At 40.4% G+C, this 27,803-nt stretch overlaps 1 protein-coding gene across 5 annotated transcripts in view; it reads left to right on the top strand.

The window, feature by feature from the left end:
- The window catches only part of LOC134359996 (endoplasmic reticulum mannosyl-oligosaccharide 1,2-alpha-mannosidase-like), a 97,318-nt gene that overhangs the window by 21,807 nt on the left and 47,708 nt on the right, over positions 1-27,803 (top strand). For 3 of the 5 annotated variants that reach the window (XM_063073958.1, XM_063073955.1, XM_063073956.1), the window contains exons 5-8: positions 2,261-2,361; positions 3,495-3,646; positions 20,105-20,211; positions 23,399-23,584. In XM_063073958.1, coding sequence (XP_062930028.1) covers positions 2,261-2,361; positions 3,495-3,646; positions 20,105-20,211; positions 23,399-23,584 — 546 coding nt within the window. The remainder of the gene's footprint in view (positions 1-2,260; positions 2,362-3,494; positions 3,647-20,104; positions 20,212-23,398; positions 23,585-27,803) is intronic. The other 2 variants (XM_063073957.1, XM_063073959.1) reach the window with 1 other exon arrangement.

Below are 27,803 nucleotides of genomic sequence, written 5' to 3'. Positions count from 1 at the left end.
TGGGTCAATTTGCATAAAAGGAGATAAAATGATGTAGATAAATCTGTAGATATTCCCAGATCATTGACTCAAGGTACGTGAGCTATGCATGACAAGTTTTTCTGAAACTTGCTAGATATTTTGGAACTGAATTATAATACATGAGAAATACCCTTTAGTCTTTACAGTTTAATACTTCGGGAGATTTTATGTGTATTTGTTGCAAACACGTGAAATGATTTATGCAAGCATTTGCAAGAAGAATTCACTTAATACTGTCTAAGATTGAATTACATCTTTGGACACTTGCTAACAGTTAACTGCAGTCCATGATGCCTACTGTTCTGTAGCATACTGTATGGTTATAGGACACAAAATGGTATGTATGGGATTGAGATCAGGCCCACAGTGTGTGCTGAACACAATGCCAAGTTAAATTAAATCTCTTCTGCCTGTGCTCAATCTGTATTCCTCCATTCCTAAAAGCCTCTGAATGCCACTATCTTATTTGCCTCTGCCTCAATTTCTGATAAACTGTTCCATCCACCCACCATTCTTGTTTTTAAAACATCTTGATCCATACATCTTCAAAACCCTGCTAAGAATTTTAAATTATGTTCTCTGAAATTTTATCATGTCTACTCTGGGGGGAAAAGATTTCTGACTGTCTACCCTGTCAGTGCCTTTCATAAATTTATTAACTTCTGTCAGATCTCCACATGTCTGATGTGGACTAACCTAACAGTAGCTGTTCTCAATTATCTCTTAATTCCAGTCTATTAATGTCGAAATTTGCTGTCTTCAAATTTAGTACTTCCTTGCAAGGTCCAGACTGATCATTATTTGTAACTATCCTGAAAGTTAAATTGTGATCACGGTTCCCACGTGTCCACGGTTCCCAACTGACAGACCAAATCACCTGGCCAGGCTCATTTCCCAAAACAAGGTCTAGCATAGTCCCTCCTCAATCAGGACTATCCATGTACTGTTTCAGGAAACACTGTTAGATGCCTTCAAGAAATTCTGCCCCATCTTGTACCAAGGAAGTCCCAATCAATATGAGGGAAGTTGAAGTCACCTACTATGACAACCCTGTTGCTTTTACATCTTTCCATAATCTGTCTCTACGTGTTCCTCCATCTCTCAGAGGCTTTTGTGGGGGGTTGGGGGGGAAAGCATGAGTCTATAGTACAACCCATCAGAGTGATTTCACCTATATTTGAGCTCTACCTATATTGCCTTAATGTATTAGCCCTTTCATATATTCTCTGACCGCAGCTGTGACATTCTCTCAGATTATTAATGCAACTCCTTCACCTCTTAAATCCCTCTCCATCGTGTTTAAAACATTTAAATCTGAAAATATTGAGATACCAATCCAATCTCCCTAGCAAACAAGTCACAGTAATGGTCGCTGATTCAGGCTTTAAGTTCACCTGCCTTACCCAGTCTTTTTGAATTGAAATAAACACACTTCAGACCATCAGTCCCACTATTTATATTGGACTATTGTTTTGTTCAGACTCGCTTGGCATGGCATCCACTTTCTTCTCAGCCCCTCTGTCTGCTGCCCTGATGGTTCCCATCTCTGTGCCTTTCTAGTTTAAACCCTTCGAAGTAGCACAAGCAAACCTCCTTGATAAGATATTGGTTCACCTTCAGTTGAGAGGCAGCCCCTTCCTCTTATACACCTGCTCCATTTATCTGAACCCCGGCCTCCTGCACTAGCTCCCAAGCTGCATATTGAATTGAACAACTTTGCAATTGCTTCACTAGCGTGTGGCAAGGGTAGTAATCCTGTGATTACAATCCTCAGGATTGCAGGATTTGGGGAGACCTGTGCATTTGGTGAAAAGGTGCAGTGAAAAGAGTGGGCTGTTGGGCTGGAAGGGCCTGTTACTGTGTGCTGTATCACCAACAGCAAAAAAATGAACCTGACTGAACTCTCCAGGATACCCGCACAACCTTCTAGTCATAGGGGAGTACATTTGTTCAAATTAGACTTGGTTATTTTCAGGTACTGTATTGCTATTAGTCTCTTATATGCCTCTTTCATCATTCTCATCAGAACATGGCAATTTACTCAAATGCGATTTTAAATTTGAATGATAAAGTCTTGTTTGAACAGTTTGAGCATGCAAGCATTATGGTGTTATAAATTCTTGAATTTTGCCTAACTTCATGCGTTGTGGCGGAGGTTATGCCACAGGATTTCAGGGATTATGGAAAATGGGTTGTACTTTAATTTTGTAAAAGGTTAATTGCCCTACTATCCATTTAGCAGATGAGGGCCACGAGGAAGAGCTGAAACAAGTTAAGCCAGTAGTTGTACCTGCATTAGATGGGCTTTTACCCAAGGCATCGTTTATCTCACAGCCACCGGTAAGTAACCTGGATTATATCCATTGCTATTAGCTACTTGTGGTTGGTTTTGACTAACAGCAAGTCAATGAATCATTTAAAGAACATTTCTAATGGTTAAATCTTAGCAAATTAACCTTGGCTCTTGGTATCTATATTCCATTTGTTATTTATTTTGCAGCTTAGTGAAGAAAGAAATGTAATAATTTTGTTTTGGGGAATAGTCTTTTTTTGGTCATTAATTATATAATCTTTCATTTTAATTGAGGTATTTTTCCCATCTGATGATTTTTTCAAAAATAACCCATATAATTACATTCTTACATTAATGTTAAAATAAATCATATTTCAATCACCTTTGCTAATAAAATGCACCTGATTTACTGGAGACAAGAGGCTGCAGATATCTTACTGTTTTGTGAGAAAGATGGGAGAAGAGTCTTTTATCTAATATCTAACACTATTTGGTTAGAAATGTGCCTTCAGTGCTTCTGTGTAATTTATAAATCTACTTTGGTAAATAATAGACATTGAAATTGAATGTTAACACTTTGAAATCGTTATGTAAATTCCTATCATTTAAACCAGCTGCTCTTTCCAGTTAATAACACAAAATGAGTGAAAAGGATTAACAAAATGGTAAATACTATTTGACCAATTATTCAAAAAGATCAGTGTGAAAGATCAAACCACAGGTAAAAATCAGTAATTCAGGCTGGATGCTACCTTCTGTTATACCTCTGTCCAAATATTACCCAGTACAACCAGTGCTACTTATTTCAAGAGAACAATATGCACTTGCTGCATTTTCATTCCTTTGAGCAGGTATATAATTTTACAGTTATGATTTATTTGAAATTGTGTGCCTGTTCTATACTGAAGAGTTGGGCCTACAAAGATTGCAACACAGCCATTCCTTGAATATAGAAATGTCAGTTTTCAAATATTATTCACAACTTTTCCTAGCTCTTCGGTGCCATTGCAAACCCATGTAATCACAAGTTACTCTCATTTTTAAACTGGTAAAAGATGTGTTATATTCTCAGCAGGATTTGTCAGATCTCCAAGAAACAATACCATTTTTTTTTCATTAAAAAAGTTGTAGAATTATTTTGCTCCATCTTCAACCAACTCCTAGGTTTGTTTTAATCCAGAAACTCAAAGGACCAAATTTGAATAAGCGTGGGCCCCCATTTTTACAAAATCGATTGTCAAAGAAAGGAAAAAAGGAAAGTAAAATAAGGAAGGAAGATAATGAAGCTGAGGCTATTCCTGACGCCAAGGATAAAGAACAGAATAAGATCAGGTACTTGATATGTGAAACTGGACATTTTAATGTTTAACACAGCATTTACACATTAGAAACATAGTTTTTCTTTGAAACCTCTGCTTTGAATTTCATGGTGAAAGGTCCCTCCTTTGGTTTTAATTTGAAAAGCTGATAAATGTTTATCTCAGCAAATATGCCACTTGATATTCAGGCCTAAGCTGTGGATAAGTGACCATTTAACTTCCTCTTGTGTCACATTGCCTGTGCTTTAATTGATAGTTTATATCCTATTTCCCAGCATGCTGTTCCATTACTGCACTAACTTCCTTTTCATATCCATCTACTATCTCTGCCCTTGCTTCGCGCTGCCAGTCTCGTGGTTGTAATTCTGACAGAATAGAATGTCTGCATCTCAATATCTGGCCTTTCAAAGGTAGATGACAATTTTATAATCTTATACCGTCCTCTTGTCCTGGGTATGACTCTAAACTGTAACCGGTGATGAGGCTCTGATTAGGGACTTTCAGAGCTTTGGGGAAAGTGGAGTTACCCCTTAGTCATTCATTGCTCCCAGGGGTGCTCTGACCCGGAACGAACGGTAACACCTGCGAGCGTTCCTGCTCAGGATACAAGCAAAAGCCAACGGCAGATCCGGCAGGTTCAGTAACTGAACTTTTGACGGAGAAGGCAGATGAGCTAGGACCTCAAATGTCAACAGCTATAGTACAGGCGGATGAATATTTGGGAAGAGAAATAGCGATTTCTTTAGTTCGCCCAACAGTAGGCAATAGCAAACCACCGTTGCTAGATACTAGGTTTCCTAGAATCTATTTGCTAAGAAAACCATGGTCAAACTCACAAAATGTATCACACATCAACAGCATCAAGAGGATCTTCAAGACAATTCTGAAGATGTTTCGCTCGGTAGGGCTGATTCTGGTCAGCAGGGGATCCCCGACCGTCATCAAGCTACTGCTCATAAAATTCAAGTAACACAAAAGAAAATTATTGCCACTTGGAATGTAAGAACCCTATATCAAGCAGGAAGATTGGACAATGTGATAAATGAAATGGAAAGACTAAAGATTAACATCATGGGAATTAGCAAAGTTTGTTGGATAGGTGCTGGAACATGTCAGAATAGAAATAGAACACTAATTTATTCTTGTGGAACATCCCATACGAATGGAGTAGGAATTCTTATGGATGAAAACATGGCAAAAAGTGTTTTAGGATATTGGGCAATATCAGAAAGAGTGCTCCTTGTTAGATTCAGAGGACAACATTTGATTTAGCAGTTATACAGGTATATGCACCAACAACAGATGGAACAAATGAGGATATAGATACATTCTATGAAGAGCTTGAACAAGAAAAGAATGGATGCAAACCTCAAGATATTGTTATTGTCATGGGAGATCTAAATGCCAAAGTAGGACAAGGTGCTGGTGGAACTACCATAGGAAAATTTGGACTGGGGAAAGAAATGAAAGAGGTGAGAAATGGGTAGAATGGTGCAAGATGAATAATCAGGTCATTATGAATACCTACTTTAAAAACCATCCAAGACGCTTGTGGACCTGGAAAAGTCCAGGTGATAACACTAGAAATCAAATTGACCAAAGATTTAGAAACTCAGTGACTTAATGCAAAACATATCCAAGTGCAGACTGTAATAGTGACCATAACCCAGTAGTATGTCATGTAAAAGTAAAACTTAAAAAACTAAAGAAGCAAAAACCTGAACAATCCCTTGACTACTTGCAATTAATTAAAGAAGAAAACTCAAGACAAAAAATTTACAATTGAAGTAAGGAATAGATTTCAAAGCCTAGAAATAGAATCTGTTGAAGATGATGGCAATCATGTGGAAATGAAATTTAACTCTAAAGGATGCCTTGGTAGAATCAGCAAAGTCAGTGATTCCTAAAAAAGCAAAAAAGCACAAAGAATAAATGGATGACAGATGAAATCAAAAATCTAATGAAAGAAAGGAGACGGAAGAAAGCAAATCCTATAGAATACAAGTCCTTAGATAAAAAAGTTAAAAGCTTATGTCAGAAAGCCAAAGAAGAATGGTTAAACCAGGAATGTGAGCAAATAGAAAGAATTCCTATTACTGATCCAAAAAGGTTACATCAACAAATCAAGAATATCACTGGTAAAAATCTCCTCTGTTCTTCAGGTGGATGTTTGAAAGCAAAGGATGGTACCATTATCATGGAAAAAGATGAGATTATGAACAGATAGACTGAGTATATTCATGAATTGTTTGAAGACGATTGAGGCGAAAAACCAGAAATTAAGAAAAACATTGAAGGTCCAAGTATTTTGAAATCTGAAGTTCGTAATGCAGTAAATAAGATGAAGAAAGGAAAGGTAGCAGGTCCTGATGAATTATCGCCCTTGAAGATCATGGAATTGAAAAACTTACTGATTTAATCAATGACATTTATGAGACTGAAATAATACCAGAAGAGATGAAAAAAAATCAGTATTTATCACTCTTCTTAAGAAAGCTGGAGCAATAGAATGTGAATTACATAGGACCACAAGTTTAATGAGTCATATCACTAAGATACTTCTAAGAATTTTGATGAGAAGAGCTAAAAGTAAGGTACAAGCTGAAATAGGTAGAGAACAATGTGGTTTTGTGAAAGAAAAAGGTACAAGAAAAGCAATATTGATGTTAAGGATACTATCAGAACGAGCTATTCAAGTGCAAAAAGATTTGTATGTTTTATCGATTACACAAAAGCACTTGATAAAGTGAAGCACAATAAGTTATTTGAAATATTATAGAAAATTCTAGATCTAGATTCGAAAGACCTCCACCTAATCAGAAATCTGTACTGGGAACAAACTGCCGCTGTAAGAATAAATGGAGAAGTGACTCAGTTTACGAAAATCAAGAGAGGCATTAGACAAGGGTGTTTTCTCTCCCCTGATTTATTTAATGTGTACAGTGAAACAATATTACAAAAAATAAGACATCTCGGGAATCACAGTTGACAGTGAAAACATCAATAATTTCAGATATGCAGATGACACTTAATTGCAAGTAAGGAGGAAGAACTACAAAACTTAATTGATATAATTGTTGAAGAAAGTGCAAAAATGGGTCAATCTATCAATTGCAAAAAGACAGACTGTATGGTGATATCCAAAAAGAAGGAGAATCCTATCTGAAGGCTGAGAATAAATGGGGAAGACATAAAACAAGTACAGAACTTTTGCTACTTAGGAAACTGGGTGACATCAGATGGCAGGTGTGACATGGACATCAAAAGAAGAATAGGGATGGCAAAGGACACCTTTATGAGAATGAAGAGTATACTGACCAATACTAAACTAGGCATGACAACCCGCCTCAGAGTACTGAAATGTTACCTTTATCCAGTTATGTTATATGGCTCAGAATGTTGGACAATATCTAGTAACATAAGGAAACAAATTGTAGCAGCAGAGATGTGGTTTTTGGGGAGGATGCAAAGAATATCATGGACAAAATGTATATCTAACGAGGATGTCATGAACAGAGCAAACACAAAAAGAGAAATAATGTATGAGATCATGAAAAGGCAACGTAACTTCATTGGACATGTGATTAGGAAAGAGGAGTTGGAATGCACGGTAATTATGGGAAAGATTGAAGGAAAGAAAGCAAGAGGAAGGCAAAGACAAATGATGATGGAGACAGCAGCCAGGGAACTGGAAATGGATACCAATAAATTGATCCACTTAACCCAAAACAGGAGTGTGTGGGTCGTGGCTGTCAAAGTCAAACTGGGCATGGCACCTGATGATGATGATACTGTCTTCAGAATCAGAATCAAGTTTATTATGACCCGCATGTTTCGTGAAATTTGTTAACAGCGGCAGTTCAATGAAATGCATGATTATATAGAAAAAATATATATAAATAAGTAAATCAATTATGGTAGGTATATACTGTATAGATATTGGATAGATGATAATATATTTTTTTTAAATGTGAGGTAGCATTCATGGATTCAGTGTCCATTTAGGCAGAGGGGAAGAAGCTGTTCTTAAATCGCTGAGTGTGTGCCTTCAGGCTTCTGTACCTCCTTACTGATGGTGACAGTAAGAGGGCATGTCCTAGGTGATGGGGGCCCTTAATAATGGACGTCGCCTTTCTGAGACACTGCACCTTGATGTCTTGGGTACTACAGAGGCTAGTACCAGATATGGAGCTGACTAATTTTACGATTTTCGGTAGTTTCTTTCAGTCCTGTGCAGCAGCTCCCTATAGCAAACAGTACTTCAGCCTGTCAGAATGCTGTCCACGGTACATCTATAGAAATGTTAATATTTTAGTTGACAAACTAAATCTTTTTGAACTCTTTTGCACATTGTTTATTACTTCTCTGACAATAAGTAGCAACTTCTAACAACTTCCTGGCCCTATTTGTAGTCCTTCATCCAGCTTTCTGGCGGAGGTCTCCAATCTCCACTGTTTTTAAAGCTGCCTCTTCCTAAATTTATTAGCCATTCAGTACCTTCCAAAAAAAAAATGCCTGTGCAAGTCTGAGTTCTTGCAAGACTTGGCTATTTGAGCTAATTTTACATCATAATAGGAAACCTGTAATTTGTTCTTCTTCTGTGCTGTGTCTCTATTCTCTCTTTTTCCCCATGCTCTCTGTTTACTCCGTCTTCCTTTCTGGTCATATCCAAGGTTCCACCTCAGCAGCTGAATTCTACAAGACATTAATGGGTTAGATGTTACTGGATGTCCCTTGCTTATTAACTCAAAACTAGACTTGGGAAGTCTTAATTATTTGCAGTGGACTCACTCATTCTGAGGTACAAATGTCACTTGTCTGTAAATGCTATTTGTTTCAACTGATGTGAAGGTGGAGTGATAATTGAATTAGTGTGCCATATATGTATTCAAAAGAGAGATCAATTTAATTAAAGGACAATGGGGAAATTTTTGAATTTTTCAGGAGGGCACTTTTGAGAATATGTGGGGCTTCAGCAACACTCACTGCTGCTGTTACAAGCATAGGGTGCGTCAGGTATATTGTAACTGGTTGGCTGCTATGTTCTTCTAGTCCAAAACCAGGAAGGTCATGCTGACTTTCATGTGCTTGTTGAACCATGTGCTTATTAACATTAGTTTAAACTTCTTTATACCCAATTGTCCAAGAGTTTTAAAAGCATCTCAATTTCCAATTGCCCTTCAGCGAGCAAGGGAACTGTCACTTGTATTCCAACAAGTATTTAAAATAGCAAATTGGTAAGAAAGTAAACAAATTGATGAAGGATTTTTTTCCTGAATAGTAAAGCTCAGCTGTATTGCCCAGTCTTGTGGTTTAGTATCGTTTCTAGCTTTTCAGAACTGTAAAATCATCCTGTCCTCCAGTTTTGCAAACTTCACATTTGAAATATATTTGGCCTCATCCAACTGTTGTTTTGTTATGTCTTTCTCAATTGCTATTTCAAACTTGATACTTTCTTCCACTTGGGATCTGATCCTTCTATATTAAATTTATCACTTGGAAAGATACTTGGTTATCTGCTTGTACAAATCATTATTTCATTTTGGTATGCTTCCACTTTACTGTTTTTGGAAGCTGCTGCATTTTGCCAGCTGGGACTGTCATCCTTTCCTCTGAAAACTTGCAGCTTTCCTTTCTTTTCTCCAAATGCCTGTTGGAGTGTTCTGAACTTGGAAGAATGGGCGCAATGAAGGCTGTGTTTCAGAGATCTCTCTGTACCTGCCAAAAGTAACAGACTGAAGTTCAACCTGCAATGGTACTCAAGGGGAATTTTTTGGCATGTAACAAGAGAAAAAGAGAGTTCCTTGTTTCAAAATAGTGATTTCAGTAATTATTTCTTATAAAACTAAATATGCAAACTGTAAGACTAGATGATAAACAATTCTTTCTTCAGTATAAATCTTTTATCTTTCCTTCATTGTCCCTTTCTGGTGTTGGAAGTAAGTTGTCTTTAATGGACTCTGGAAACATAAAATGTGAAATCTCTAATACAATTTAGAAAGAAGTTGCACAAATCTTTAAGATGAGAAAATTCACAGATTGTGGAAATCCAAGTAAAAAAAACACAAACACACACACAATGTTGGAGGATCTCAGCAGGCTAAGGAGCATCAAAGGAAAAAAGTAAACAGTTGATGTTTTGGGCTGAGACCCTTCATCACACTTTTGTTTATTCTTTTTGATCGATACTGCCTGGCCTGCTGAGTTCCTCCAGCTTTTTGTGTGTTGCACAAATCATTGGTTGGGGTAAACTTGGTGTTTTACATGCAGTCTAGTTAATACACTACAGGAAGGATGCGATTGTGTTTGAAGTTTCTGAAAAGATTCACAGCACTTTTGCCTGGATTAAAGGGCTTGAATTAGACTGGGAATGAAGTGAAGAAAGCCAAGTGGTAACCTTATTGAGGTGTATAAAGTAATGAAGGGCATAGGTAACCTGGATAGCAAGTTTATTTTGCCAGAATGAGCGAGTCCAAAGCAGAGGTGATCAGTTTCTATGAGAAGGGAAATAACCATAGGTGGTGGTTATATGAAACAAGCTGCCAGAGGAGGTGGTAGAGGTGGGTATAATTATGACATCTGAAAGTTATTTGGACAGGTACGTGAATAGGGAAGATTTAGAGAGATTTGGGCCAAACTCAGGCAGATGGGACTAGCTCAGGAAGGCACCTTATTGGACTTGGACATGTTGGGACAGAAGGACTTGTTTCCGTGCTGTACAATCTGGATCTTAGAACACTAGGATATTTTTGGCCAAAGCAGTCAGAATCAAGATTTTAGGCACTCTGAAGATGGGAATCATTGGCCAAGAGATCTTTACCTGTTGAAACAAGTAAACCGTGGTCAGTGGTGAGCAGTTCACCAAGCAGCTAATGTAAAGGCTGGCAGTTAATCCACTTGTGGAAGGACAATGTGAAGTAAACAGCTTAAGTGACATTTTAAGTTAGTAAATTAATGCAAAAATATTCATCTGAATTCAAGGTCAAATTAGGTGAAATATAAATTTTACAAATGATTTTTTTTCTATGAAATGTCTGCTGTTAACAGGAAAACGATCAGGATTCCAGTTGCTCTTCTAGCTCAATGTATTTCTCAAGGTACTACCTTCTTCTCTTTCCACTTTCAGGATCAGGTTTAGTATTTCTGATATGTCATGAAATTTGTCGTTTTGTGGCGCAGTACAATGCAAGAAAAATATAAAAATGACTACAAATTAAAATAAATAGTACAAGAGAGGAGTAGCTAGGTATCAACCATTCAAAAAAATGTAATGGCAGATTTATTTACCATAGTTTCAGCAGTAAATCTCCAATAATGTTGCACGTTTGGGACTTTGCTGCTGGACTCTGTCCTAACACGATATAAATTACTCTTATTTTGAAGTTACAGTATGATAACTTTTACAGTGAATCGGTAAATTGGAACTTGGGGGGCCCCCGGATTGTTGGAAGGGAGTGTGGGAAACATTGCTGAGCTATTGGGATTTCTGATGGTAGGGTTACCTGAGTGGACTACCTGAGCTTTACTGTAATAACAAACCACTGATGGAGACTTTTTCTTAAGCAGACCCTCTGGAGAGAGGGTGACTTGATTTCTTTCTGATTGTGGATTCTGAGCCTTTAATTGAGGCCACTGTAGGGTCTCTTCGAAGAAGACAACGACCTTGTCATGATCTGGAGGCTTGCGTGCATCAGTGACCTGGAGCTATGCATGAGCTACGTTGGCTGAAGTCAGAGCTCTATACTGTGGCTCTTTGTAGGGTCACCTATGCCGAACAGGTCAAAGAGTAGAGGACAGACCACGAGTGGTCCACTGGTCCTTCAGATTCGGAGGTTCAGCTCAGGGCCAACAACCCTAGCTGGTCAAACAACACGCAAACACGAGGAAATCTGCAGATGCTGGAATTTCAAGCAACACACATATAAGTTGCTGGTGAACGCAGCAGGCCAGTCAGCATCTATAGGAAGAGGTACAGTCGAAGTTTCGGGCCGAGACCCTTCGTCAGTACTAACTGAAAGAAAAGTTAGTAAGAGATTTGAAAGTGGGAGGGGGAGATCCAAAATGATAGGAGAAGACAGGAGGGGGAGGGATGGAGCCAAGAGCTGGACAGTTGATTGGCAAAAGGATTATGAGAGGATCATGGGACGGGAAGTCTAGGGAGAAAGAAAGGGGGAGGGGGGAAGCCCAGAGGATGGGCAGGGAGCATAGTGAGAGGGACAGAGGGAGAAAAAGGAGAGAGAGAAATGTATATATATAAAATGGATGGGGTACAAGGGGGAGGAGGGGCATCTCTCCCATTTCACGCACATCTGCTCTCACCCCATCCTCCTGCCACCCCACTAGGAATAGGGTTCCCCTGGTCCTCACTTACCACCCCACCAGCCTCCAGGTCCAACATATTATTCTCCGTAACTTCCGCCACCTCCAACAGGATCCCATCGCTAAGCACATCTTTCCCTCCCCCCCGCTTTCTGCAGGGATCGCTCCCTACGTGACTCCCTTGTCCATTTGTCGTCTCCCCCCATCCCTCCCCACCGATCTCTCTCCCAGCACTTATCCTTGCAAGCGGAACAAGTGCTACAGCTGCCCTTACACTTCCTCCCTTACCACCATTCAGGGCCCCAGACAGTCCTTCCAGGTGAGGCAACACTTCACCTGTGAGTTGGCTGGGGTGATGTACTGCGTCCAGTGCTCCCAATGCGGCCTTCTATATATTGGCGAGACCTGGCGCAGACTGGGAGACGGTTTCGCTGAACACCTATGCTCTGTCTGCCAGAGAAAGCAGGATCTCCCAGTGGCCACACATTTTAATTCCACGTCCCATTCCCATTTTGATATGTCTATCCACAGCCTCCTCTACTGTAAAGATGAAGCCACACTCAGGTTGGAGGAACAACACCTTTATATTCTGTCTGGGTAGCCTCCAACCTGATGGCATAAACATTGGCTTCTCTAACTTCCGTTAATGCCCCACCTCCCCCTCGTACCCCATCTGTTATTTATTTATTTTCTCTCTCTCTCCTTTTTCTTCCTCTGTCCCTCTCACTACTTGCCCATCCTCTGGGCTTCACCACTCCCCCTTTCTTTCTCCCTAGACTTCCCGTCCCATGATCCTGTCATATCCCCTTTGCCAATCACCTGTCCAGCTCTTGACTCCATCCCTCCCCCTCCTGTCTTCTCCTATCATTTTGGATCTCCCCCTCCCCCTTCCACTTTCAAATCTCTTAATAGCTATTCTTTCAGTTAGTCCTGACGAAGGGTCTCAGCCTGAAATGTCGACTGTACCTCTTCCTATAGATGCTGCCTGTCCTGCTGCGCTCACCAGCAACTTTTATGTGTGTTGGTAAAACAAAACTGTTGCAGAAACGACAGTGAAGAATCCTACATCTGAGTGCAACGGTATTCCTGAGATTCCACCTAGGACTTGCATGACTGATAGTAGTGAAAACTGAGAGGAAGCTACTGACATGATGAAGGAAGCTATGAACATCTCCAGAGATGAAGGACCTTCATTGCTGCTTAACAGGCAGTTATATATAGTAAAAGGATTCACCCGCTCCTTGGAAGTTTTTATGTTTTATTGTTTTACAACATTAAATCCACTGTGATTCAATCTGGCTTTTCTGATCAACAGAAAACAAATTTCTACAAATTGGTCTAAATTTATTATGATTATTAAACAAAATAATTGATTGCATAATTACTCACCCCTTTCAATTCAGTATTTAGTAGATGCACCTTTGGTAGCAATTATAGCCTTGAGTCTGTGTGGATAGGTCTCTATCAGCTTTGCACATCTGGACACTGCAATTTTTCCCCATTCTTCTTTACAAAACTACTCAAGCTCTGTCAGATGGGAATCGTGAGTGAACAGCCCTTTTCAAGTCCAGCCACAAATTCTCAATTGGATTGAGGTCCGGACTCTGACATGGCCACTCCAGGACATCAACTTTGTTGTTTTTAAGCCACTCCTGTGTAGCTTTGGCTTTATGGTTGGGGTCATTGTCTTGCTGGAAAACAAATCTCCAAAGTCGTAGTTCTCTTGCAGACCGCATTGGGTTTTTCTCCAAGATTTTCCTGTATTTTCTGCATTCGTTTTAACCTCTACCTTTACAAGTCTTCAAGGGCCTGCTGCAGTGCAGTGAAACATTCCCACAGCATGATGCAGCTATCACCATGCTTCATGATGGGGAAGGTGTGCTTTTGATTATGGGCAGTGTTTAGTTTAATAGCCAAAAAGCTCAATTTTGGTTTCATCAGACCATAGAAGTTCCTTCCAGCTGAGTTCGGAGTCTCCCACAGGCCTTCTAGCAAACTCTAGCCGAGATTTCATGCAAGTTTTTTTTTCCCCGATAGTGGATCTCTCTTTGCCATTCTCCCATAAAGCTGTGACTGGTGAATCACCCTGGCAACAGTTGTTATTTGCAATCTCTCCCATCTCAGCCACTGAAGCTTGTAACTCCTCTAGAGTTACATAGAAACATAGAAAATAGGTGCAGGAGTAGGCCATTCGGCCCTTCGAGCCTGCACCGCCATTTATTATGATCATGGCTGATCATCCAACTCAGAACCCAGCCTTCCCTCCATACCCCCTGACCCCTGTAGCCACAAGGGCCATATCTAACTTCCTTTTAAACATAGCTAATGAACTGGCCTCAACAGTTTGCTGTGGCAGAGAATTCCACAGATTCACCACTCTCTGTGTGAAGAAGTTTTTCCTAACCTCGGTCCTAAAAGGCTTCCCCTCTATCCTCAAACTGTGACCCCTCGTTCTAGACCTCCCCAACATCGGGAACAATCTTCCCGCATCTAGCCTGTCCAATCCCTTTAGGATCTTATACGTTTCAATCAGATCCCCCCTCAATCTTCTAAATTCCAACGAGTACAAGCCCAGTTCATCCAGTCTTTCTTCATATGAAAGACCTGCCATCCCAGGAATCAATCTGGTGAACCTTCTTTGTACTCCCTCTATGGCAAAGATGTCTTTCCTCAGATTAGGGGACCAAAACTGCACACAATACTCCAGGTGTGGTCTCACCAAGGCCTTGTACAACTGCAGTAGTACCTCCCTGCTCCTGTACTCGAATCCTCTCGCTATAAATGCCAGCATACCGTTCGCCTTTTTCACCGCCTGCTGTACCTGCATGCCCACTTTCAATGACTGGTGTATAATGACACCCAGGTCTCGTTGCACCTCCCCTTTTCCTAATCGGCCACCATTCAGATAATAATCTGTTTTCCTATTTTTGCCACCAAAGTGGATAACTTCACATTTATCCACATTAAATTGCATCTGCCATGAGTTTGCCCACTCACCCAACCTATCCAAGTCACCCTGCATCCTCTTAGCATCCTCCTCACTGCTAACACTGCCACCCAGCTTTGTGTCATCCGCAAACTTGGAGATGCTGCATTTAATTCCCTCATCCAAGTCATTAATATATATTGTAAACAACTGGGGTCCCAGCACTGAGCCTTGCGGTACCCCACTAGTCACCGCCTGCCATTCTGAAAAGGTCCCGTTTATTCCCACTCTTTGCTTCCTGTCTGCTAACCAATTCTCCACCCACACCAATACCTTACCCCCATTACCGTGTGCTTTAAGTTTGCACACTAATCTCCTATGTGGGACCTTGTCAAAAGCCTTTTGAAAATCCAAATATACCACATCCACTGGTTCTCCCCTATCCACTCTACTAGTTACATCCTCAAAAAATTCTATGAGATTCGTCAGACATGATTTTCCTTTCACAAATCCATGCTGACTTTGTCCGATCATTTCACCGCTTTCCAAGTGTGCTGTTATCACATCCTTGATAACTGACTCCAGCAGTTTCCCCACCACCGACGTTAGGCTAACCGGCCTATAATTCCCCGGTTTCTCTCTCCCTCCTTTTTTAAAAAGTGGGGTTACATTAGCCACCCTCCAATCCTCAGGAACTAGTCCAGAATCTAACGAGTTTTGAAAAATTATCACTAATGCATCCACTATTTCTTGGGCTACTTCCTTAAGCACTCTGGGATGCAGACCATCTGGCCCTGGGGATTTATCTGCCTTCAATCCCTTCAATTTACCTAACACCACTTCCCTACTAACATGTATTTCGCTCAGTTCCTCCATCTCACTGGACCCTCTGTCCCTTACTATTTCTGGAAGATTATTTATGTCCTCCTTAGTGAAGACAGAACCAAAGTAATTATTCAATTGGTCTGCCATGTCCTTGCTCCCCATAATCAATTCACCTGTTTCTGTTTGCAGGGGACCTACTTTTGTCTTTATCAGTCTTTTCCTTTTTACATATCTATAAAAGCTTTTACAGTCCGTTTTTATGTTCTCTGCCAGTTTTCTCTCATAATCTTTTTTCCCCTTCCTAATTAAGCCCTTTGTCCTCCTCTGCTGAACTCTGAATTTCTCCCAGTCCTCAGGTGAGCCACTTTCTCTGGCTAATTTGTATGCTACTTCTTTGGAATTGATACTGTCCCTAATTTCTCTTGTCAGCCACGGGTGCACTACCTTCCTTGATTTATTCTTTTGCCAAACTGGGATGAACAATTGTTGTAGTTCATCCATGCAACCTTTAAATGCCTGCCATTGCATATCCACCGTCAATCCTTGAAGTGTCATTTGCCAGTCTATCTTAGCTAATTCATGTCTCATACCTTCAAAGTTACCCCTCTTTAAGTTCAGAACCTTTGTTTCTGAATTAACTACGTCACTCTCCATGTTAATGAAGAATTCCACCATATTATGGTCACTCTTACCCAAGGGGCCTCTCACGACAAGATCGCTAATTAACCCTTCCTCATTGCTCAAAACCCAGTCCAGAATAGCCTGCTCTCTAGTCGGTTCCTCGACATGTTGGTTCAAAAAACCATCCCGCATACATTCCAAGAAATCCTCTTCCTCAGCACCTTTACCAATTTGGTTCACCCAGTCTACATGTAGATTGAAGTCACCCATTATAACTGCTGTTCCTTTATTGCACACATTTCTAATTTCCTGTTTAATACCATCTCCGACCTCACTACTACTGTTAGGTGGCCTGTACACAACTCCCACCAGCGTCTTCTGCCCCTTAGTGTTACGCAGCTCTACCCATATCGATTCCACATCTTCCCGGCTTATGTCCTTCCTTTCTATTGCGTTAATCTCTTTTTTAACCAGCAACGCCACCCCACCTCCCCTTCCTTCGTGTCTATCCCTCCTGAATATTGAATATCCCTGAACGTTGAGCTCCCATCCCTGGTCACCCTGGAGCCATGTCTCTGTGATCCCAACTATATCATAATCATTAATAACAATCTGCACTTTCAATTCATCCACCTTATTACGAATGCTCCTTGCATTGACACATAAAGCCTTCAGGCGCTCTTTTACAACTCTCTTAGCCCTTTTTAATGCTTGCCCTGGATTTGTTAGCCTGCCACTTTTACTTTTCCCCTTTGTACTTTTTGCTTCTACGCTCACTTTACACCCCTCTGTCTCTCTGCACTGGTTCCCATCCCTCTGTTGTGAACTAACCTCCTCACACCTAGCCGCTTTAATTTGATTCCCACCCCCCAACCATTCTAGTTTAAAGTCACCTCAGTAGCCCCCGCTAATCTCCCTGCCAGGATATTGGTCCCCCTAGGATTTAAGTGTAACCCGTCCTTTTTGTACAGGTCACACCTGCGCCAAAAGAGGTCCCAATGATCCAAAAACTTGAATCCCTGCCCCCTGCTCCAATCCCTCAGCCACGCATTTGTCATAGGTCTCTTGGTGACTTCCCTGACTAGTCCCCTTATTGCAAAATCACTCAGTTTTTGAGGACTGCCTTCTCTGGGCAGGTTTACAACTGTGCCATATTCTTTCCATTGCTTAGTGATTGACTTAACTGTACTCCAAGGGATATTAAGTGACCTTTGGAAATTTTTTTGTATCCATCTTCTGACTTGTGCTTTTCAATAACCTTTTCACGGAGCTGCTTGGAATGTTCTTTTGTCTTCATAGTGTAGTTTTTGCCAGGATGCTGACTCACCAGCAATTGGACTTTACAGACCCAGTTGTATTTTTATTACAATTAATTGAAACACCTTGACTGCACACAGGTGATCTCCATTTAACTAATTATGTGACTTATAAAACCAATTGGCTGCAGCATTGATTATTTAGTGTGTCGTATTAAAGGGGATGAATACTTAACGTAATCAATTATTTTGCACTTTATATTTGTAATTAGTTTAGATCACTTTGTATAGATGTGTTTTCACTTTGACATGGGAGTTTTTTTTCTGTTGATCAGTGTAAATAAAAAGGCAAATTAATTGTTGTACTTCAGTGTTGTAAAACTACAAGACATGAAAACTTCCAAGTGGGGGGGGCGGTTGTGAATACTTTTTATAGGCACTGTATATACTGTGGGGTCTGCAGATTCTTCCATAGGTGGAACAAGTGCGTGTGGTGGATGGGTACTTTGTAAGCTGAGCCTCTGTGTTTCCCATACATGACCTAAAGGGTCTGAACAACACCCTAGCATTTACCTGGAGTTCGTAAGAATGTTGTATTCCTCTGTAAAGGCTTTGAGCCCACCTTTTCCTCTCTGTACCTGGTAATCCCTTTCAATGGCAGAGCTTGGAATATACTCTGCTTTGGAAGTTTGGAGTTGGAGTTGAAGTTGAAGGATTTTGGAGAGGTAATATAGGTGATAGTTTTCTCATGCCTTGCGATGACGGTTGATAGTGGTCTCAGGTCTCAGTAGTTTTTGCTGGAGCAAGTTCCCCAGTGTCATTCTCCTCTGGCCAACCCACCTTTCTTTTGTAGGTTCTTAGTAGTAAGTAACTATCTCCTGAAGCAGACAGAAACACATCCTAGATTATAGAGCTACACAACACAGAAATGGATTGTACAGTGTTGTACAATGCTGTCCATGCTGACATTTCTGTCCATCTGCACGTTCTACACTTGCCTACATTAAGTCCATATTCTTCTCTGCTTTGTCTTTCTTAAACATAGTGGTTGTAGCTGACTTCACCATCTCCTCTGGCAGTGAATGCCAGATATTAACTACTTTCTGTATAAGATAAAGAAAAACTCAAATCCTCTTCAAATCTTCTACCTCTCACCTGAAATCTATGCCTTCGTTTGTTGGTACTCCTGCCCTCTCACTATAGCCTTTTATCAAGCAAGTGAGAGTAGCCAGTGATTATAAACACAAGCAGCAAAATAAAGATTGTAGCAGGCATAAAATATTAGGGAAGATGTTGAAATAACATTAATGTTTTCAAAACAAAAACTAGTATTTTAGGAAGTATACAACTTTTAAACAATTGAGGCATTATAATTTTCCTTCACTGAATTTGAATTTATTGAACAGAAATTATGGGATGGTAAGTTATTGAGAGCTTATTTATGCCACAGGTGACAAAGTTAACATTTGTGGTGGTTTATTTTTTTCCCTTTTATTTACGTTGAAAATGGTTCTTGAGACAATACTTATTTTCTGGAGAGTATGCTGGTGAAGCTTGACAAACAGTTGTGAAATATATTTAGCCCTGAAGTATTTATGAATTTATAACTTTTGTAAATTGTAATGTGACAAAATGGAACCTGTATAATCCCAGATTGCTTTGCTAATTTGCTGATATAGTTGGATAAGAAGCTTGCAAGAGTATGTGATTTCGAGCAGGAAGTGTTTTGACATTACATGACCAAAAGCAGAAAAACAGGATGCAGCTGTTGGGTGGGAGGGTGGGAAGTTGTGAGAGAGAAGCCTTAAAGACAAATGGGCTCATTTAAGACGAATGCAAGATAAGATAGGAATGCATTTAAGGGATAGAATGACCTCAAAGACATGAAGTTGATGAATTACTGGACTCTATAAACGTATAAAATGACCTGTTTTGAACTGTAAGATTGAAGCTACCTACCGACGATTTAACGTACAGAGGTGGTCTTCCCTTGCAAGTAATAAACACGCTTACAATTTGTTACTGTCTATTTAGAAGACCTAGTTGAACGGTACACACCACCGTACACCCTGTGGAGTAGCAGCATGTCCCTGAAGTTTCAATGTTTAACTGTACAGTGTGATCCACAACAGCTGCTGTTATTTTCATGTTTAATGAAGGTGAATGTTGACGGTTTTGCAGTTTAAAATCTGCACCTGTGTTAACTGAATTCCCCACATAGAACAGGATACGCTGTAACAAGATCCTTATTACCTTACTAAGATAGTTAATCCTCTGATCTCCAGGTCACTAGATCCTTACTGCAAAACTGTGTATTTTTTTTAGTTTAACCTTTAAAACTGCCCCAAAATAGCAAAAAATGAATGAACTCTTCTAAAACACAGTGGGAATGATTGTGAATAAATGAGCAACAGTAGTTTGAGGATTTAATAGAAGTGCTAATATTTGACCTTCTTCACTCTGTTTAATTCCTGGCTCACGTGTTTCATGAAAATAGTTACCATAGTGGTGTTTGTATTTGCAGCTGGCGTGGGATGGAGATCGCACCTGAATGGGTTACTGCAGCTTTACCCAATTCAAAGCAAAAGGAGAAACCAATGGCCCATGATAAAGTGAATGGCAAAGAAGCAGGTAGCACATCCATGTGAGGTGTACTCGTCTTAGTCTTTTCACACTGTTATAACTATATTGTGCAGTTTAAGGAGTAGCAGCAGACTGGGGAATTGAAACAAGGCAGGTCAGTGTATAGCATTTAAGTTTTTGCTTTGACGTCATTACAAATTCTTATGAATGGATTTCAGACAGGGTGGTTTCAGAACCTGGAGGAAAGCTTCATCTTAGGAAGTTACATGCACTCTTTACCGTTATTTCTTTGGATGGCTTTATCATCGTGGAGTCCTACTGTTAATGACATTAGAAAGGAAGCAGTTTTCCAATGTGAGGCGTGCATTTAGTTTTGCACAGTAGCTTGAGAACGACTCAACAGCCTTCTAGATGTGGCTAAAGGAAATGTTTGCCTTTCAAGATTTTTTTTGTAAAAAGTAACATTTTCTGTGGTAATCACTGTACGTTTCATCATAGACAGTGCAGCACAAGAACAGGCCATCCCCATTCCCTTATGGCTGCACCAACCATGGTCCCAATGTAAACTAGTTCCATCTGCACATGGATTATATCCCTCCATTCCCTGCCAGTTCATGTGTCCATCAAGATGTCTTGTAAATGTTGCTATCATATCTGCTTTCACCTCTTCCCCTGTACCGTATTCCAGCCACCTACCACTCTGTGTGTAAAGTAAAATCTTTACACGTTTCCTTTAAACTTTCCTCACTCACCTTAAAGCTGTGGTTTCTAGTACTTGGGGGCGGGGGGGGATCTATCTACCCTATCAATGCCTCTCATAACTTATATATTTCTAAGGTCTTCCCTCAGCCTTTGGTCCTCCTGAAAAAACAATCCAAGTTTATACAACCTCTCCTTGTAGTTAATGCAACACCTAGTGAACCTTCCCTGCACTCTCTCCATAGCCTCCACTTCTTCCTGTGGTGTGGTGACCATTCCGCACAAGGTACTCCAAACGTGGCTTAACCAAGGTTTTATATAGCTGCAGTGACTTCCTATTTCAGTGCTCTCTCTAGTGAAGACAAGAATGCTATATTCTTTCTTTACTACCTTATCTACTTATCTCTCGCTTTCAGGGAGCCATGAGGTTGTACCCAAAATCTCCTCTGTATGTCAGTGCTCCTTAGGATCCTGTCGTTTACAGTGAACTTTCCTCTTGCATTTAACCTCCCACAAAGCATCACCTCACCTTGCTTTTATTGTCTGTGCATTATAATATTCCTTCCCCATGGTATCGGACTGTTGGGAGTGTCACAGGTCAAATGAGTGTACTCATTATACTGTTTATAATGGATGCACTCAGTTCACCCATTTGATATTTTCATGATTTATTTTTTCTCATTTAATTTGGTCAAAAATAAGAGGTGAAGATGATGGGAAATCAACAAAGGCCTGCATAGCATTGGGGACATGGAATTTATTTTAAAATAGGTATTTTCATAGAACATAGAAATCTACAGCACAATACAGGCTGTTCAGCCCACAATGTTGTGCTGACTATGTAACCTACTCTAGAAGCTGCCTAGAATTTCCCTACCGCATAGCCCTCATTTTTTTAAGCTCCATGTACCTATCTAATACGAGTCTCTTAAAAGACCCTATTGTATCTGCCTTTACCACCTTCGCTGGCAGTGCATTCCACGCACCCACCACTCTGTGGAAAAACTCTGACATCCCCCTTATACCTACTTCTAAGCACCTTAAAACTATGCCCTCTCATGTTAACTATTTCAGCCCTGGGGAAAAGCCTCTGGCTGTCCACACAATCAATGCCTCTCATCATCTTGTACACCTCTATCAGGTCACCTCTCATCCCCTTTCATGGGCTATTTTTGTTGTATATGGCCATATCAGTGTACATTTTGGCATTCAAGTTAAATGAAAATTCATTACAACTGCTTTTCAGCTCATTGATATTTTAATTACTTGGGTTTGTTAAGACCAGTTCCTCAAAACCTAGTATTAAGTTCACACCACCAACCAAATGTCTGGTAGCTTTGAAATGTTGCACCATGCACCTTTTTAAATAATCCCACCAAGATTGAGAAGAGCTGAGGTGATCAGGAAAGGTCTTTAGACTGTGCTTCCATTTTATCCTCAACCTCCAATGCCCCACCCTTAGTAAAAAAAAAAGTAATGCTCTAGTAGGTGGATCTGTAAGGAAGGAGGCTGTTCCTTCAGATCACATAATCAGATTATTCAAATTTTTTTGTTGCTTTAATTTTGTACTTTTATTTCCTATATCGATTTCCTCACAATGAAAAATGCTGACTTAGTCCAAATTCTTTATTTTACAAGTTTGAACCCACACAGTTAATACATGATTCCAAATTCTCTACTTGTTCTTTTCGGCTGAAAAGCTGTTTACTTCCATTTCAAACATCGTCAGTCTGCAGAGAGGATAAACGTTTCATCATTTCTCCTGAAAGTGCACTGCAGTAAAGCAGTGACTTGCCTGTTTAAATAATGTATTCAAGCTAAAGTTAACCTGATGTCAGAGCCTTCTGTCTCTGGTTCTGCTCTGAACCAGACCGCACGTTATTTAATACTGTATGTGTTTGTATTGTTTGAACATGTTGAGTGTTTCAATCCATCAAAAGCTGTCAGATCCTTTAACCATTTGAATTTGGAGTACATAAATTACTTCATTTTTCTAAATACAAGAAATTCTGCAGATGCCGGAAATCCAGAGCAACACACACAAGATGCTGGAGGAACTCAACCAGTTAAGCAGCATCCATGGAAATGTTTCGGGCCGAGACCCTTCATCGTCATTTTTCTTCCCAGTTGGAATGATTTCCCTTGATGTTAATAAAGGTGTTTTTCTGACAGTTAAGTGTTCTGTTCCTCACCCTTTTCTCACATAAGCAGAAAATGTGAGAGAGAATAAAAGTAATCAGCTCTTGTTTTCTGATTGTTTGGTTACCTAGCTGGGAAAAAGTTTGAATGTGGTCATCTGGAAAACATGTTAGAGCGCTCTGACCTTGAACTTGAGGTACTGGAAAATTACTAGCAGAAGTAGAACTCTGGAACAAGAAGAATTAGGTCAGGAGAGAAAATAAACTACCCATTTTGAAACACAGCTTTTTTAGGAGTTCTTAGTATTTTTTATTACATTTTGAAACTTCTATAAGTAATCTGAATGTTAACATTGAAAGTAGCTGTAACAGCCTCATTTTGTTCTGTTTGCATGTAGCCACTATAAATGAACAGCAGAAGGCAGTGATAGAAGCATTCCAGCATGCGTGGAAGGGATACAAACAGTACGCCTGGGGACACGATGAACTGAAGCCGATTTCTAAGTCTTACAGTGAATGGTTTGGCTTGGGATTGACACTCATTGATGCCCTGGACACAATGTGGATTTTAGGCTTAAAACAAGGTGAGATCCGTGAATTGTGTAACCTAGGTGCCATTTTCCTTTGGTGTAAGATGGAGATTGCAGATACTAGTTCTTTTAGATAGCAGGGTACTTTTGTTTTCTGTAGTTGGAAAATGATGTTGATACTAATTGATATCAAATGATCTTTAAGACATTTGTGATTTCGATGAGAGGATGTGTTTCACATTTAGAGTCAATGAAAACTACACAGAAACAGGCCCTTGTGCCCATCTAGTCCATGCTAAGCCATTTAAACTGCCTAGTCCCATCGACCTGCACCAGGACCATAGCTCTCCATACCTCTCCTATCCAAACTTCTCTGAAACATTGAAATCAAAATCATATCCACCACTTGTGCTGGCAGCTGGTTCCACACTCTTGCCATCCTCTGAATGAAGAAGCTTCCTCTCACGTTCCCCTTAAACCTTTCACCTTTCACCTTTAAACCATGACCTCTAGGTGTAGTCTCACCCAACCTAAGTGGAAAAAGCCTGCTTGCATTTACCCTATCTATACCCCTCATAATTTTGTATATCACTATCAAATATCCCTTCAATCTTCTATATTCTAGGGAATAAGGTCCTAATCTATTCAACCTTTCCTTATAACTCAGGTCCTCCAGACCCAGGAATATCCTTGTAAATTTTCTGTGTACTCTTTCAATCTTATTTGCATCTTTCCTGTAGGTAGGTGACCAAAACTGCACGCAACACTCTAAATTAGGTCTCACCGACATCTTATACAACTTCAACTTAACATCCCAACTCCTGCACTCAATATTTTGATTAACGAAGACCAACGTGCCAAAAGCTATCTACCTGTGACACCACTTTCAATGAATTTTGGACCTGTATTCCCAGATTCCTTTGTTCTACCACACTCCTCAGTGCCCTACCGTTCATTGTTCAAGGCCTACCTGGTGGTCCTCCCAAAGTGCAACACCTTGCACTTCTCTACGTTAAATTCCGTTTGTTCTTTTTCAGCCCAGTTTTCCAGCTGCTCCAGATCCCGCTGCAAGCTCTGATAGTCATCCTTGTTGTCCACTGCACCCCCAATCTTGGTGTCATCTGTAAATTTGCTGATCCTGTTAACCACATTATCATCCAGATCGTTGATATAGATGATAAACAACATCAGATCCAGCACCAATCCCTGGGGTACTCCACTAGTCACAGGTCTCCAGTCAGAGACGCAACCATCTACTACCACTCTCTGGCTTCTCCCACAAAGCCAATGTTAAATCCAGTTTACTACCTCATCTTGAATGCCAAGTGACTGAACCTTCTTGATCAGTCTCCCACGCTGGACCTTGTCAAATGCCTTGCTGAAGTCCATGTAGACAACATCCACTGCTTTTCCTTCATTAACTTTTCTTGGCAACTTCCTTGCTAAAATTCTTAGGATTGGCTAGTCATGCATAAAGCCATGCTGACTATCTCTAATCAGTCCCTATCTATCCAAATACTCATATATCTGGTGTGAGGCTTACCTGCCTATATTTTCCTGCTTGTTTTGCCTCAGGACAGCAAACAGCTCCTCCTCTGTAATCTGTATAGGGTCCATGACCTTGCTGCTACTTTACTTCACTTCTGCAGATGCAATGTCCATCTCCCAAGTAAATACAGATGCAAAAAAATCCATTTTACATCTCCCCATCTCCTTTTGGCTCCACACAGAGATTACCATTCTGATCTCTCAGAGGACCAATTTTGTCTCTTACACTCCTTTTGCTCTTAATGTATCTGTAGAAGCTCTTAGGATTCTACTTCACCTTGTCTGCTAGAGCAACCTGATGCCTTTTAGCCCTCCTGATTTCTTTCCTAAGCGTTCTTGTTACATTTTATATACTCCATAAGAACCTCATTTGTTCTACCTGCCTATATCTGCGATGCACCCTTTTTTTTACCTAACCAAGGCCTCAATATCTCACAAAAACCAAGGTTCCCTGAACCTGTTGTCCTTGCATTTTATTCTGACAGGCTTTGCACTCGCAAAATTTCACTTTTGAAGGCCTTCCACTTCCCAAGTACACCTCTACCATAAAATAGCCTGTCCCAATCCATGCTTGCCAGATATTTTCTGATACCATCAAAATTGGTCTTTCTCCAATTTCAAATCTCAAACTGAGGACCAGACCTATTCTTTTCCATAATTACCTTGAAACTAATGGCATTGTAATCACGAGATGCAAAGTATTCCTCTACACAAACTTCTGTCACCTGCCCTATCTCATTTCCTGACAAGAGAACAAGTGTTGTACACTCTCATGTTGGGACTTCTGTCTAATGATGACAGAAACTTTCCTGAACACATTCGACAAACTCTATCCCATCTAGTCCTTTTATAGTATGGGAGTACCAGTTAGTATGTGGAAAGTTAAAATCACTTTCTTTTACAGCCTTGTTTCTTGCAACAGTTGCAATCTCTCTACAAATTTGTCCTTCTAAATCCCTCAGACTGTTGGGTGGTCTGTAATATAGCCCCATTAACATGGTTATACCTTTCTTATTCCTTAGTTCCACCCATAACTAGAAGAGTTCTCCAGTATGTCCTGACTGAGCATTGCCATGTCATTTTCCCTGACTAGTAACATCACACCTCCTCTTTTAATCCTGCCCGCTCTGTCATGTCTAAAACTATGGAATCCTGGAATATTGATCTGCCAGTCCTGCCCCTCTTGCAACCAGGTCCCACTAGTGGCTATAATATCATAATCCATGAGTTGACCCATGCCCTGAGCTCATCTGCCTTTCTGACATAGTACTTGCATTGAAATATTTGCAGCTCAAGAAATTAGTTGCACCGTGCTCAATCTTTTGATTCCTGACTTTGTCTGTGATCTCCACAACCTCTCCACTATCTTCTGGCACTCTGGTTCCCATCCCATAGCAACTCTAGTTTAAACTCCTCTGTGCAGCCTTAACAAACTTTCCCACTAGGATATTTGTCCCTCTCCAGTTCAGATGGAAACCATCTCTTCTGTACAGGTCCCATGGAAGAGAGCCCAATGATCCAAAAAATATGATGCCCTCCCTCCTACACCAACTCCTTATCCATATGCTAAACTGTATGATCTTTCTATTTCTAGCCTCACTAGCAATTCTGAGATCACATCCCTGGAATTCCTACCCTTTTAACTTAGCACCTAAGTCCCTGAACTCACTTTAAAGAACCTCATCACTCTTCCTACCCATGTCATTGGTACCTACATGGACCACAGCCTCTGGCTGCTCACCCTCCCACTTAAGAATGCTTAGGAACCAATCCAAAATGTCCTGGAATCTGGCACCCAGAAGGCAACATTTCATCCAGCAATCTCGTTCTCGTCCACAGAATCTCTTTTTCTCTTCCCCTAATTAACAAATCCCATGTCACCACAACTTGCCTCTTCTTCCCCCCCCCCCACCGACTTTCCTCTGCTTGTCCCTCCTAACAGTATCCAAAGTGGTATACCCGTTGTTGAGGAGGATGGCCACGAGGGTACTCTGCATTGGCTGTGTAATCTCTTTCTCCCTATCTGACTGTCACCCATTTTCCTGTGTCCTGCACCTTGGGTGTAATTACCAACCTATATGTACTGTCTATCACCCCTTCAGAATGATCTGGAGTTCATCCAGTTCCAGCTCCAGCTCCTTAACGCGGAGTGTTAGAAGCTGCAACTGGATGCACTTCTCGGAGGTGATGTCGTCAAGGACACTGGAGGTTTTCATATCATCCCACATCCTGCGAGAGGACCATTCAGCTGTCCTGCCTGGCTTCCCTACTGCTCTAACTGTGCAATTATAAAGAAGGAAACAATAAATAAACTGAAGTAAATATCTACCGACAGTTTTTCACCTTCTCTCACTCAAGCCTGTCCTTGCCAAGGCCTCGTAAAGCTAAAGACTCAAATCCCCACTCTAACACTGTCTACTCCAATATTGGCCACTGCGCTTGTCCCTGCCTTATTTTTATTTGTCTTTGCTAATGAATCCTGATCTCTTATTAGCTGTTGTTCAAACGCCAAAATTGCCACGAAGCACTGCTTTTTAATGCACATTCGCCAACCTGTGTGATTCACCTGTTCTGTTCCTCCTGACCTCTGGTCACTGTTCATTATTTTTAAATGTTAAATAGTACTTGAATTTAAGAAAATTGCCCTGTACCAAATGTCAAATTGTTTTCAAATTTGATATTTCTCATCATTTCATTTTTCCTTTTTCAGAATCAGGTCTGTACA

Source organism: Mobula hypostoma, chromosome 21 (genome assembly GCF_963921235.1).
Source record: "Mobula hypostoma chromosome 21, sMobHyp1.1, whole genome shotgun sequence".
NCBI lineage: Eukaryota > Metazoa > Chordata > Chondrichthyes > Myliobatiformes > Myliobatidae > Mobula > Mobula hypostoma.
Note: the sequence above shows the minus strand (reverse complement) of the source record. Positions and strands in the feature narration are given on the sequence as shown.